The sequence below is a fragment of the Notechis scutatus genome, chromosome 11 (assembly GCF_049901735.1).
Source record: "Notechis scutatus isolate UNSWTSFEM ecotype Mainland chromosome 11, rNotScu1.2, whole genome shotgun sequence".
In the NCBI taxonomy this organism is placed as follows: Eukaryota; Metazoa; Chordata; class Lepidosauria; order Squamata; family Elapidae; genus Notechis; species Notechis scutatus.
In genome coordinates this window covers 8,352,994-8,367,338 of record NC_142019.1, presented here as the reverse complement: position 1 = coordinate 8,367,338, position 14,345 = coordinate 8,352,994, and the positions used below count along the sequence as shown (strand labels likewise).

General features: G+C 42.9%; 1 protein-coding gene across 12 annotated transcripts in view; it reads right to left on the bottom strand.

Moving 5' to 3' along the window:
- Positions 1-1,723: 1,723 nt before the first annotated feature.
- The window catches only part of MYO9A (myosin IXA), a 93,238-nt gene continuing 80,616 nt past the window's right edge, over positions 1,724-14,345 (bottom strand). For 9 of the 12 annotated variants that reach the window (XM_087972868.1, XM_087972869.1, XM_087972878.1 and 6 more), the window contains 10 exons: positions 13,986-14,047; positions 13,368-13,560; positions 12,415-12,543; positions 11,368-11,473; positions 10,338-10,469; positions 9,949-10,072; positions 8,737-8,790; positions 6,775-6,977; positions 6,203-6,345; positions 1,724-5,877 (listed from right to left, as the gene is read on the bottom strand). In XM_087972868.1, coding sequence (XP_087828994.1) covers positions 5,390-5,877; positions 6,203-6,345; positions 6,775-6,977; positions 8,737-8,790; positions 9,949-10,072; positions 10,338-10,469; positions 11,368-11,473; positions 12,415-12,543; positions 13,368-13,560; positions 13,986-14,047 — 1,634 coding nt within the window. In that variant the 3' untranslated portion in view covers positions 1,724-5,389. The remainder of the gene's footprint in view (positions 5,878-6,202; positions 6,346-6,774; positions 6,978-8,736; positions 8,791-9,948; positions 10,073-10,337; positions 10,470-11,367; positions 11,474-12,414; positions 12,544-13,367; positions 13,561-13,985; positions 14,048-14,345) is intronic. The other 3 variants (XM_087972871.1, XM_087972872.1, XM_087972874.1) reach the window with 1 other exon arrangement.

Here is a 14,345-nt window from a genome sequence, read left to right as displayed (position 1 = left end):
AAAAGGCATCCCACACCACAAAAGCTGTTTCTGATCCACCAGTGCAAGAGACAATCGTGTGGGAATGAAACTGTTGAACTGTAGCGTTGAACTACTGAACTGAATCCAAAGCTAGTCAGACTTGCTCTCCATTCAATGAAACCAATAGTATGGCTAAGTACAGATAGTCTTTGACATACAACCTTTCCTTCAGTGACCGTTTGAAAGTTACCACCACACTGAAAAAAGCAACTTATGTTCTTCACACTTTCCACTCCTGCCACATCCCCATGGTCGCATGATCAAAATTTGGATGCTTGGCAACTGACTCGTATTTATGACGGTTGCAGTGTCCTGGTCTCATGACATCCCTCTTTTGCGGCCTTATGTTGAGCAAAGTCCACGGGGAAGCCAGATTCACTGACACACCCACGAGACTCACTTAGCAACTGTGGCAAGAAAGATCGTAGAGTGGGGCAAACAGAAATTTTGGGCTCAATTGTGGTCATAAGCCGAGGGCTACCTGTACAACCAAGCTCAGTTTTCTGTCAGAAAATCACATTCCATGTTCCTGACTGAGGCACTTTGTTAGCTTGGATATGGAACACCAGAGTAGTTGAAGCCCCTTCCTCATCCTGGGAATGTTCAGCTATGCTATTTCCTACATGACGCAAGACGTAAATGGAACCGCTGATGGGAGCCTGCATCTTTTTATTTTATTCAACTGTATCCATAGGCAACCTTTCCATATCCTTTTCTGGCAATAAAAACTGGACATTTAAACATTTAGCTACAAATCAGGTGCCAATCTAGCCTGGGAGAAATGGATCTGATCCTTTTCTTAGGCTGGTGGGTATCTTAGGCTGGTGAGAGGACTTCGTTAGCTCTCTTGTATAAATGTTAATAAATGAGTAGCTTGTATGACTGCTTGGGCTTGGAACTCCTTGTTCCTTAGAACACCAAATTTTATTTGCTGGCCAAGTTTATGTTTCGGTTTCCACGTGCAGGATTGGCTGCCCTGCTCCGTTTTCAGGACGTTTGAGAGATCACACCACCTTCTTCCCACTAACCTTCTTGTGTAGCTCATGCAAAATTTCTCTTCGGCAAGAGTGGAGTTTTAATGGCCCTGGAGATTTTTTTTCTCCCACCTGGAAGAAGCACGCTGGCTTATGGGCTTTGTTGCCTATTTTCCATAGACCACAGTCAGCGGCGGTGAAAACAACCACATGAAAAGCCTTTGGCTGGATCAGAAAGTGGAACGATGCTCTCCATTACACTGTATAGAGTTGATTTCAGTGGTGGGATTCAGCCGGTTCGCACCACTTCGGGAGAACCGGTTGTTAAGTTTCTGAGCAGTTTGGTGAACTGGTTGTTGGAAGAAATCATGAGGGCAGAGAACCGGTTGTTTAAATTATTTGAATCCCACCACTGGTTGATTTAGCTTTCCAGGTCAAATCCAAGACAACCATACTAATAATATTCAGTGTTTGAGGAGGCAGTTGGTCCCTGGGAATGCATTCTTTTGAATCTGTATCCTTGATGAAAAGCAGGAAGAATGTTCATTGATAGAGTAGCACATTCTCCACTGGACTTCAGAAACTAACCAAGTTTTCTAAGCAATTATTGGTGCCTGGAAACCAGGGAAGCAGCAGAAACACGAACATAGCATTCTTCTAGGAACATAACAGTAAAATATGATCCCTTTGCTGGGTGTCTACAAACATCAACGGGTAGGAAACACATCTGCCACTATCACTTTATTTTCCATTCTTTTGTTCTTTAATAAGCTGGGAGGGGGGGTTATTTGTTCATAAAGTTGTTTTTGTACAGCCATAAAATAGTATTGTATTTATGAATTATTACACAAATTGCACTTCAAATATGACGGCCTTGTTTCAGGGGAAAATAAGTAACAAAAATAACATTAACAAGGGGGAAATAAACCTTTCAGATGCGGAAATAACAAGCGTGTGCTGGCTGTTCCAAGTTCACTGCACAGCATCCAGCTCCGTGAGCAAATTAAAGCATTTATAATTTCTTCTTTCACAGGTAAAATTTATAGAATATGACACAGGACAGTATATCCTTTTACAATACATAAGTCTGCTTTTAAAATGTACACTCAGTATACTTATAAATTACTTTTAAAAATTTCCGTTAAAAATAATTATATGCAGCCAATGTCCTTCCCAGTGGGGGGAGTACATTCACTTGAATATTGTGGGTGGGGACAGAGCTGGTCCACAAACTTTACAGGCGGTTCTGGGGTGGAGATGCTAAGACAAGACGGAGAGATCCTGGAAGACGAGAAGCAGATAGAAACCCAGGCAGGAGTTTCTTGCTGCCTGAAATTCAGAAAAAGTTCAAAGCAAAAAGTCTCTCTTGGATATCGACTGCTCCCCTCCAATGCTCCCAGGCCAATCCCAAGGACAAAGCTTTAAGCTGGGAAAAAAAGGGGGGGAAATTAGCCCCAAGGATCAGAGGCAAAGCCCAGCACATAAATCAACTTGGGTGAGGGTGGAAGAATCTTTGGGGGGGGCGGGAGGACAGGAAAAGGTCTTGGAGAAAGAGTAAGGCTTGCATGGTAAAATGTGATATATTTGGGGAGGGATTGGAGTGTGTGTGTGGGAGGGGGAGAGGGGGTGGTTTTTTTTTTTGTAAAGAAGCAGCTTTAGAATCCATTTGCTTAACAATCTCCTGCTTACCAAAATCTTGAGAGTTCCTTTTCTAGTTTATTAGAGCACCTTGGAGTTACACTATCCCCTGTGCAGAATTTGTAAGAAAAACCAACTTGCAGGTATCACAGAAATGTTTCTCAACCTCGGGAAATTAAGATGTGTGGACTTCAATTCCCACAATGCCCCAAGCCAGCTTTGGGAATTCCGAGGGTATTCTGGGAATTGAAGTCCACACATCTTAAAACTTCCTGAGGTTGAGAAGCATTGAACTAGTGGCTAAAGCTGCTGGGTGCATCACTTCAGGTTCTAAGACTCCAAGGGAAAATAAAAAAATCTTCACCAGGTTTGCAAAAGCATCTTTACTATGCTTCCAGAATGGAGATACCTGAACGAAGATGGATGCCAAGTTACACTTGCTAACAATTTCAAAAGGTTGGTGTAAAATGCCTCACGTATACAAAATCCCCCTAAACAAGTGGAACTCGTATCCTGAATATTCTCTCTGCAAAACTGTCCGCAAGGAACAGCTATTCCGCTCAGAAAACCAACAAACTCGATACCTAAAGCCTCAAGAGCAAACCGGAATCCAACATCTGGTTTGAAGGAGAAAGTTTTGCCTTTCTGAAGCAGGAAAAACACAAAAAAGATTCTTCGGTCAACAGCTGAACAAAACTGGATCAACTTAGCAAACGCCATCTTCAGTCATTGAAAGAACCGCTTGAAATCTCGAATAAGGCCTCTTTATAGTAACACGAACTGTTATAAATATGGGGATTTCTTAATGAGTGACATTGCCATTAAGTCAGGGTGCCAATTCTGGCTTATTCAACTTGGATGTTTAAAACAACATTTGAAGGGTTACAACGCTGCCTTGTCTTTATACTTACTAGGTCAAGGAAAGCTCTAGCTTTGTATGGTGCCAGATTAAAAACGAAGTCAGCTGAGAGACGCAACTGTGATTCAGCAGACTTAAAAGGCTCCAAGGTAAATTTGTAGCTTCCTTCTACTTTTAAAGAGGGGACGGTGGTTTTAAACCATTAATAGCTGCAACACTCAAGTCGGTCAAACCTCTTAGGTAGGAAATGAGAAATATATTAGGATCAGCTTATCCTTCAAATAATAAAGGTGTGCGTGGTTTCTAAAGAGCCTCAATGATCTCAGGTTTCTGCAGATGATATCACAACAACACGCTGTCCTTTTCGACAAGTGTAAAAAAGCGCTGGGTGTGTCAGCCCAGGTGGGCTTAACAGTCTGAATTTTCTGCCGTACAATCAAAACAAATCAGCGATGGGTTTAACTGAAAAACAGGGCTTCCCAAAGACCTTTAAATGGACTCTTCTGTTGTCCTCAAGGAGTGGCTCTTCTTCTATATTTGTAACATTTTTTGTAGCCATGTTATTTTGTAACATTTGTAGCCTTTTTTTTTTTCACAACATACAGGTGGAATGATCTATTGTCATACCGGTGCAAAACACGGCGACCGTTTATTGTTCCACACCGAAAAGATCCCAGAATTACTTCTAGCAACTCATGCCTGCTCCTCTTCCTCCTCCACCTCCTCCTTTTCTGGCTTAAATGTCCCACATTAATAAAGTCCCACATTGTGGAAAAAGAAAACAAACATAAAAAGTTATATTTACATTGAACTTCAGTAACCATAATACTAACAAAGAGCTTCAAGTAGTCTCTCACTTTAAAACAAAAAAATGCGCCATGGTTTAATACTGATGTGTAGCAAAGAAAGCGATGCTAAATCATTTGTTAAACTGACTGATTTCAACAGCAGCCTTCCTTATGCTTGGGTTTTGCTTGAGTGGCGTTTTCTCAGCCGGTCAAGAAACTTAAGAGCTTGCTCAGCTCCCAGCATGGAATCGGGCCAGAGACACAGTCAGAAAAGTAAACGCTTCTGTTCCCTAATACTTTCTTTTAGTCTTAAAGAGTCTGGTTTTCTGCCCCAAGGGACAGGGACCTATGTTGTGATTATGGCTACTGGAAATTCGGCACAAATATTTGGCTTCGACCTACCTGGAATCAAACTGGCATTGGTTATTCTGACCCCATCAACCCAAAAAGTTTAAACCAAGAAAACTGATTAGATAAATAACTCTTGTTCACAATGGAGGGGCACCTGATGTATCTAAGAAGTGCTTGAGTGAAAATGAGCATTTCCCACCACATCTGACAATGCCGCGGAGTGCATTTATAAACAGCCCTGAAACAAAAGGGCTCAGTCCCCTTCCTCGCTGTCGTTTCTTCTAGGAACTTCATTGCTTCTCAACCCCAGTGCAAAAACCTAACCCCCAAAGTCAAGAGCGTTGACCCTCAGGATCAAAAACGCCTCTCTTGAACTCCGGCTGCTCTCCTGATGCTCTCAGGTGGCCGGCACAGGTTCCCTGGCCTGTTAAAAAAAAAAAAAGGGGGGGGGACGCCAAACCTGGCCCACCAGCCGTCATCCCCTCCAGCTCTGCTGATTTCACTGCAAATCCCCAGCCCGACTCGTGGAGAAACGGCGAGAGTTCCAAAGTCAGCTAAGGCCACGGGTAAATTCCTCCCCCTGCCCCCCGGCTCGTTCTGGATGGAAGAGGGAGGCTCCCCGCTTCTCCACTGGCGATGCGATGCTAGGATTCCAAGCAACAAACGGGGAGGAGATGCTGACAATGGAGTGGTAGCAGCAGATGGCACTGAAGTGGAGGGAAGAGGCGACGGAGGAGATGCTTGCCACGGCAGCCGACTCATACCATGAACTCGTTATTTCCTAGCAGCACCAGTTGCTGGGGGCTCATGTAATCCCCACCCTCGGGGTGACGCTTCCGGCCTGGCCCAGCAGACCCTTCTGGGAGTTCTTTGGCTTTAGGGGAGGAGATTTTCACATTCTTCAGTTTCTGCTTGCCTTTCTCCGGATTGAATGTCCCTCGGGTGGTGAACTGTGGCCTGTCCTCCAGGACCTTGGGGTGTCCCGGCGATCGCTCCAGGGCCCCAGCGTCCCCAGTGGGAGCCGCTCGATAGAAAGGCGATTTGGAATAGATTTGGAATCGTTTCCGTGTCACGTGAGGCAGGCAGGAGGAGGAGGAGGAGGAAGAAGGCGAGAGGGAGGGAGAAGAAACCAAGGAATCCACCGAGTCCACAGATTCTGGCTGCTTGCGCAGTTGCCTTCGGGACCGAGAGGTACCGGCCGGGTCTGCCTTGCCAGGTCTTGCTGGGTTGAAGGTTAAACTCCGGCCTGGTAGGGAAGAGATACAAGGGATGTTTAAGAGCGGCAGCTGGAATGCACTGACAGAGATAATATTTCCTGGAATGAGCCCAAATAAGCTCTCCTGACTTCCATCCATGGAATCAAACATGGTGGCTTATTGATAGACTGCTTGGAGGGGGACATTTTCAGTAAGCGTTTTCAGAATATAGCTTGCCCTCTTCAGTTTCCTCACATTTGAGCAAACAAGTGTAAACTTTTAACTGCATACTATTACATCTACATTACTAAATGACAAACGTCCTGTACCAATGATGATTCCTTTAGGATACCTTCTCTGATACATTTTATTTACCTGATTTGTCCGAAATAGCTCCTTCGGAATCAAAATTCAAGTTTTCAGAACTGTCGGCAGTGCCAATCGAAGCCTCGGACTCTAATGTTTCATCATCAGAGGCTCTGGGCTCCAGTGCTAGCATCTCAAAAGTTAGCTCTTCCCTGCAGGGAGAAAACACAAAATAAATGGACAGAACTGGATGGAGAAAAAAACAGCAGAAGCTAGGAGATAAGAAATAAAGGATTATTAAGGTCGCAAGGGATCCTTGGGGCGCTCTGAGGTGGGTTGTATTCTTGAAGACGTTTCATTACCCCAACTGGGTAACATCATCAAGCTAGACTTCTAAGTTGATGTGACCTAGTTTTGGGTAATGAAATGTTTACAACAAAACAACCAACCTCAGAGAGCACCAAGGACCCGTCATTTCAACACTGAATATTCTATTGGAATTAAGTTTATGCCCACAATATTCAATCTACACGTAACTTGACTGATATGGGTCAAGTATTTCTTGAAATGTAGCAGATGGACACCCCCATCTAATTGGTCCAGCTACTTAGCCTTCATTGGTCCAGTTACTTAAGACTCACTTCTCTTTCTGCAGGCTTTCTATTTGCTCTGCCAGCACCTTCTCTTCCTGTTGCATGGCTACTTGCTGCTGTTCGGTGACCTCAATCTCCATGGCCTCCTCGCTGCTCAGGGCCTCCTCGGGAGCATCTCCCATAGAGGGCAACCGGACGCCCGCTGGGGATGTAGGGCTTGGATAGGTGCCTCGGCGTACACGCCCTTTGCCCTATGCATAAAGTAAGATTAATGAGGAATGCGGCCTTCTATCAACTTTGAAATTAGAAGAACTCATCCCCAGTATATGTATGAGACAACTAGCAAACAAATAAATTTTCTTCAGATGCCTAGCAGAGACAGATAGGACAGGAAACAAATATAAATCCAAGGGCATAGGGACTATTTTTGGAAGTCCTCAAAAATATCTTTGATCTATAAGCCAGAAGTTATTTCTATGGATTTACTTTATAATAAGAGTATTTCAGGTTGCCAGCATCAAAAAGTGGTGCAAAGAAGGAAACTGAATTAAAGTATTTAAAAAAAAACTTGTTTATAGCATCTTTTAGATTACACTCTTCTACTAGGACATTGGAAATGCTGAAATGTATGTACTGAATACTATTTAAATTAAAGAATCTCTCTAGGCAAGAAAAAAGAAAAGAAAAAAGAAAGCCATCAGTAAAATATAATCCTGCTGCTTTTATTTTCCAATGAAATTCTGTGAACAAACTAGCAGAAGTGGATCACTGTGAATATTAGGAAAATTTATTTCTCTGGACACAGAGCCAAGAAATATGCCCTTTTGGTTCATCCAGATTCTCAAAGACCAATGATTCATATATCTGTCCTGGGGTATATATTGCAATTTAAAAAAAAAAATTAAAACTTTTAGCCCCTTCATACTTTCAGGAGCATCATGTTGTTATGTAAATCAGGGGTCTCCAACCTTGGCAACTTTATGACTCATGGACTTCCAGAATTCCTCAGGCAGCGTGGAGCTCCTTCAGGCTGTCAACCTCCTCTGGGAGTTGAAGTTCACAAGTTGTAAAGTTGCCAAGGCTGAAGACTCCGGATGTAAATGACTCCAGGAATTGTTAAATCAATTTCAAGATTTTCCCTTTCTGGCTAAATAATATAGTTTTGGGATCTACCAGTATGTGGTTTTTTTTTTAAATCACAACTAAAATCATATTCAGATTTTCCTCTTAGAAACTTGAGGCTCTGGTTAGATATTAGCAAAGTTGCTTTAATGTTAAGCTTAGGCAGAGATTCTACGCTGTCTGACTCTAAAAAGGAATCTTTCTTCTATGCTTTGTTTTGAAAATTCAACCAAAGGCAGTGCCAGAGTATGATGGGTTTGTTTGCTGAAAATTGGAAAGGTTAGAAGTGGGGAGAAACATATACCGAATTCCTGTTGTGCTTCAAGGGATTGTCCGTGGTCTTAATATATGAAATTGGTCTAGGCCAGAGGAAAGAATAAAGATACAGATAAAAGAATTGGGGAAAATAAAAGAGGATTCCAGAAAAGAGCTCAACAGAACAGTTCAAGAATTCAAGAGGACAAATTCATGCCAAATTTCCATTAACTTTTCAATTTTTATTAAGACCTCATCCCCTTCTTTACTATAGTGGGGGTGGGGTGGGGGTGGGGAAACACAGCAAGCAAAGATTCTTTTCTAAAGACGTTTTCTGTGCTAAACATTGTAGAAAACCCGTGTCAAAATGGACTCTCTTCGATCTTAAACGGCTACTTGTCTTCCTCCTAATCTGTCTAGATGAAAATGACCTTATATGGATTCCCCTTTTGATGCTTTTCTGTTATTGCAAGAAGAGGACAGCACCCGAAGAGTTGGAAATAAACACACACACGCGCTCACAATACCACACACAGTTATGAAATATGGGCCATGGCCATGGAGCATGCAGAAGCACTGGGATGGAGGGCGAGTTATGGCGTCAGGTCAGTGCGTTGCAATTTGGATACATACCGGGATCGAACTGCGGGTTATGCTCATAAATCTAACGGCAATTAGTACAGGCTTCTGGATTAGAGAGGACAGGAAAAGGAAAGGAAAGGAGCAGGTTAGAGTGCACACGCCATCAGCTGACTCTGGGAGTGGCTGGGCATGGCGGTGAAAGCTGGCTCTTTGCTGCAGCTGCTAGAAAAGCGCAAAGGAGCCGCAAGCCATTCTACGCTGCAAGAGAGGTGGAGAAGAAGCAGGGGCTGCAGTTACAGGCGGGCTCCCCAAGAGAGGGTATCCAGTAGGCCCCCCACAGCCTCCGCTTGCTTTCAGCAATGCTTCCCCCCTTGGCCTCCTATCCTCAGGTCAGCCAAGCCCCAACCTCCATGGACCCTGCAAGCCGGAGAGGAGGAAAACCCAGGCTGTTTTCTGAGCAGAGTAATTGCTTTTCGGGTCAGCAGCCTAGCTTAGAAGCATGCAAATTGTTCTGCATCTGATAAAAAGTTCGTAAGCGGGAGAGGAAGCGATTTATTACAAAGGGCTCAGCGGGGGCCCCCAGAGTGCACTCTGCACATCGCACCGTCACCCCAGAGTCTCTCACTGGCACGTGCAGGTGGAAGAGAGGAGAATGGAAGCCTTTCCTTAAAGCAGTGTCAGATGAGAATACTGTGAGAGTTAGGGGAACAGGAGGGACTAATCACGGAGAAAAGCCAATTACGTACAAGCCAGAGTGGTTTGAGTTGGGAATTACAAAAAAACCTTCAAGAACCACGAGTTACCTGTACAAAGTAACCACAGAGTGATACCTGTAGCTTTGAAGAGCCAGGTATTAGTGCTTAAACCAAACTTTTGCATTAAACTAATGATGCAAAACACATTAACGCATATTAAATAATTTGAAGTGTGCAAAGAGTTAGAAAGATGGGAAGAAAAGGTTAGAGAAGGGAGAAAAGAGAGAGAAAGACAGGTATCGTTCAGTTATTATTATCTACACCCAAGTAAGTTAACTCTCACACAGGGAATGCTCAGCTCCAGAATCTGGGCTAAGTACGGTATCAGGAGAGACAAACGCAGGCGATCTTCGTCCCAGTATTTCTCTGAACAAGGACACCCGTTATCAATTAATTGAAACAGAAAATGGGGAAGATCGGATGATGGGAGCATTGCCTCTACTTCTTCGTGAACTGGGATTATTAGGTCAGCCTGTCATGCAGCCAGTCAGTCAGTCCAGCCCCTTACCATGGACCTGCGGATCAAGGACAGGCGGCTCTTTGCTTTGTTCTCTGCAAACTCCAGGCTGCTGATATCCTTCAGACGGGCCCGGTATTTGTTCATCTGTTCTATAACAATCAACTCTACGCAACTGAAAAGAGAAAAAAAATCATCGAGAGGGAAAGTTAGGGCTTGAGGACCAGAATCTAGGCAATGTCTGTGTAAAACCAAAACACAGAGACAAAGATTTTTTTTTTGCTGTGAATATTATAACTGGGAAAAAAAAAATGGACGTAACTTCTTCGTCTGGAATTTCCATTTTTGTAAAATGTTCCTCCCCCAAACTACGTGAGCGACATCGGTGCAATTGAACTGGTCATGGTAGGCAGCAAGTATTTTTTTGTATTTTTAATTACCTTATGGTTTTACTGACATCCTGAGCACTCTGCAGAGGGTCAGTGGTGTCTGGAGAACGGAGAATGCAGGGAGCAAAGACAATGGCCAGAGCATTAGCTGACATTCGATTCGTTTCTTCTTGTAGAGCAATCCTAAACAGCATCAAAATAGAATGGCAGTGAAACCTAACTACAGGTACTTGTAGCAACCCTCACTTGTTGCAAGGTGGGACAAACCCATAGAATCTAAGAAGTAACACAGAGGTCAAAAAAAGAAAAAAGAAGCAGGGTGGACATGAATAGGTGGAATGAGACAATGGCCGATGTTGGGGAGCAGCAGCAATGTCAGAGTTTTAACTGTTCCTTCTGTCCTTCCCAGCCATTCTTTTCTCTTGGACAATAGATCTCTGTGTGGCCTACTTTCTGTCCCATATATCTAAAACTAGTCCAAACCACAGTGCCAGTCTCTGGCCTAATGTTTCTCAACCTTGGAAGATGTGTAGACTTTGACTCCTAGAATTCCCCGGCCACCATTATTTATATATATATATATATATATATATATATATATATATATATATATATTATATATATATATATATATATATAATATATATATATATATATATATATATATTATCTTTTTTACTACCCAATCATATCATTAAAAGAGAACTGAGGTGACCCACATGAAAATAACACGTCAACATAACAAACCGAAAGGACTATCTGCCCTCCAATTTGATTGTGGGGTTAAAAAGGACTTTTGCTTTGATGTGTGTGCCTCGAGAAAAGCTTTTTGTCACCCCAAATAAGGTGTAGAAATCACTGGCTTTCCTGGTGGATTATAATAAGCACGATTGAAAGCCAGATGAAGATAGGCAGAGCTTAACTTTCCAAAGCTCTCTGCAAATAAGCCTGTCTTAGCACACAATTCTGAAAACAGAACTAACTGCCTTTCAAGGTCTCACCAAAAGCTGAACGTGGGGATATATCTGCAGATAAAGCTGACATTCACAAGGAAATCTCTTTATATCTTGGCAATTGATACCTGACAAGGTGAAAGATCAGACGTTCCAAGGTATTAAGATGGGTTCGGGAAAGCTGATCAATGACTGAGTAGACTCCGCGGATGGCCTCTTTCCTCTCCTGCAAACCTGCAGGAAACAAATTTCAATCATGAATGAAGGCGAATATACATACGCCAGGATAATATTGCAGGATCCAATCTGGGTCGGTCACTGAGGCCAGAGGTTTAAACTTCCGGTCCCATGTGACCGATGCAGATTGGATCCTGCAACATTTCAATCAATTCATCAGGACTGCGGCCTGCTCTGTCTCAGGAATGAGTATTTTTACAGCAAGCGAAACTTATAGAATATTATATACACATCTAAACACACATATCTTGCAAGTCCGCTACTGCTCAGGATTTAAGGAATATTCCAGAAAGGGAACCTCTGAGCGAAGAGCCAGATTCTCAAAATACTTTTTAATATTTAGTTTAGTTTATTGTCATTGCACATTGTACAACGAAATCAAACACCATCTTCAGTGTACATCATGACCATGAAAATAAACACACACACACATCCTTCACACTCCACACATTGAACTGAAAACCCCCTGACACCGCACCAACACTGCAATTTGCAGTTCAAGGGGTGTTCTTAAAGAAGAATGCACTGGGAAATCCTACTACAACTCAAGGCAGAAAATGATTTCCACATAACTGAGGGGTTTGAAATATGTAGGTGAAAAATCAGGATATAATGTCTGGAAGGCAGAGAGTATAGAAGTGGAAATATTGGTCTAATTTGGGGTCTCAATCAAGGGGATACATTGTATCGCAGTGGGATGCCTCAGTATACCATCCAAAGCAGATCCCTAGATTACTGTTTTAGGTTTCATTGTAATAAAGAATTTTCACAGGTATTTAGTGTAGAAATATTTTCTGGGATAAGGAAAAGCAAACTGAAGAGATAGTGAACTAGAGCAGAACATAACTTTCCAAGCAGAAACAGACTTGTTTTTCCTCTTAGCTCCGCTTTTAATATTCCCCAAAGTCCTACTTCATCTAGGTGTGATAACTCCTTACCCATGGCTCGCAAAAATTCTTCATAGAGTTCAAAGGTCATGAGAGGATTAGGCAAATCCCGCAGCCATTGCTTGAACACACTGGCAATGACATGAATGTTGTAGTCATCGAGATTCACTCTTTCGATATCTGGTTAGCGGAAAGAATGAAAGCAAGAAAATTAAAAGCAAAGGATAAACAGCAAAAAGATACTTCAGCATGCAATCTGACATGTTGGTGCCAAGATAAGAATTAAATCATGGCCAAGGTATGGCTCATGTTAGGAAGCTGGCTTGGCAAGCAGCAGGCCTGCATTTGGGACCTGAGCGTTGCCACAGTGCGGGGTGAGCTCCCGTCCTTTGCTCCAGCTCCTGTCCGGGACCTTAAAGTAGCCCCCAACTGAGCATACCCAGGGCAATGGTGATGTCACTGGCTAATCCTTTCAACCCGGAAGCACCTTGGTGCCTCCCACACAAGTGTGATGCGATGCGCTGCGATGGCCTAGGTTCCTTAACCAGTAGTATAACTGACTGCAAAGGACAGAGCCAAAATTTTTGAACTTAAGATGTAGGTTTATCCTAGCTTTCATATCTAAGGGAGGACTAGACGTCATAGTTTCCCAGGTCCTAGGCTATCATTTTAATTACTACACCAAACTGACTCTCAAACACAAATCAAACGTGAACCACAGCTACATATTAGCTTTAGCCTAACAGAATTAACTACAGGTACTGTCTGAGTCCTGCTTCAGCACTGCCTAAACCCTGAGCTAAATCAAACTGAATACTGTTGATCACCAAAATACTAAACTTTCTGGCCATCATCTGCCTAAAGTTTCAGCATCTCAAAAATAAACTCTGTCACTGTGTCAGGCCAAATGCCCAATCATTTTGAGGGACCTGTGTGACATAGACACTGGGGGGACGACGACGACTCTTCAATAATTCAAGCTCCCCTTCTCTAAGCCTCCTCACCTGTGTCAAGGCCCTGCCGTAATTCTTTGACCTTGTTTGTTGATCCAGATTTCCGGTAAATGCCCTCTGTATATAAAGCATGCATTTCTATGTAGCTGGTGAGCTTCTCAAACACGGTTGGCACAATCCGTTCTTCGCTGGTCAGGCGACAGAGTTCGACTCCAAACTGGCGTGAAGAAAGCTCTGGGTCATACTATAGGGACAGGGATAATGCAGTCAGTGTTACAAGCACATCAAAGCCACACTGTTAACATTCACAACAATATTCACGTGGGTCTGAAGCTGCTAAAATGCAAGGATCAGAACAGTCCTGCTTTAAGATTGCAAGCTATGCAATACAGAAAGCAACATGCTTCACCTTTCCCCAAGTCCTCGCTGACTTTGCAATACTCCTGTGCTTATAGCCTTACATGGGATTAGCACTTTAGTCATAATCTGAATTCAGAGTAGTGGAGGAGCAGGCAATGGGGCAGCAGAAAGTGTCAGAGTAGAAATATGAATTAAGAATGAGCAGCTAGATCGGTGTTTCTCAACCATGACAACTTTAAGATGTGTGGGCTTCAACTCTTAGAATTCCCCTGTACGTGTGGCATTCGGAAACGAGAGAAAACACGGTACCTTTTTGGAGCATTTTGTTGTAGTCTTCTGGCAGCATTTTCGGTGGCAAGCGTATTTGCACACTGGAATTAAGAAAAAATGTATTTGGTGTTGCCCATAATGAAATGCAGTGAAATGTTATTGCATTATAACTTTACAGGAGCTGACAAGGAGACTCTTAACTGGATTTTGCTACATAATTAGGCTGTGGAATTTAGAAGGATAACAGCTTCTCTTCTATACAGATTCGGTACTTCCTATAATACAGCTTTCCTTTGGTTTCTTGGTTATAATGATAAATTAAAACAATAGTGCAGAGGTCTCCAAACTTGGCAACTTTAACATTTGTGGATTTCCGCTCCCAGGATTCTCCAGCCAGCT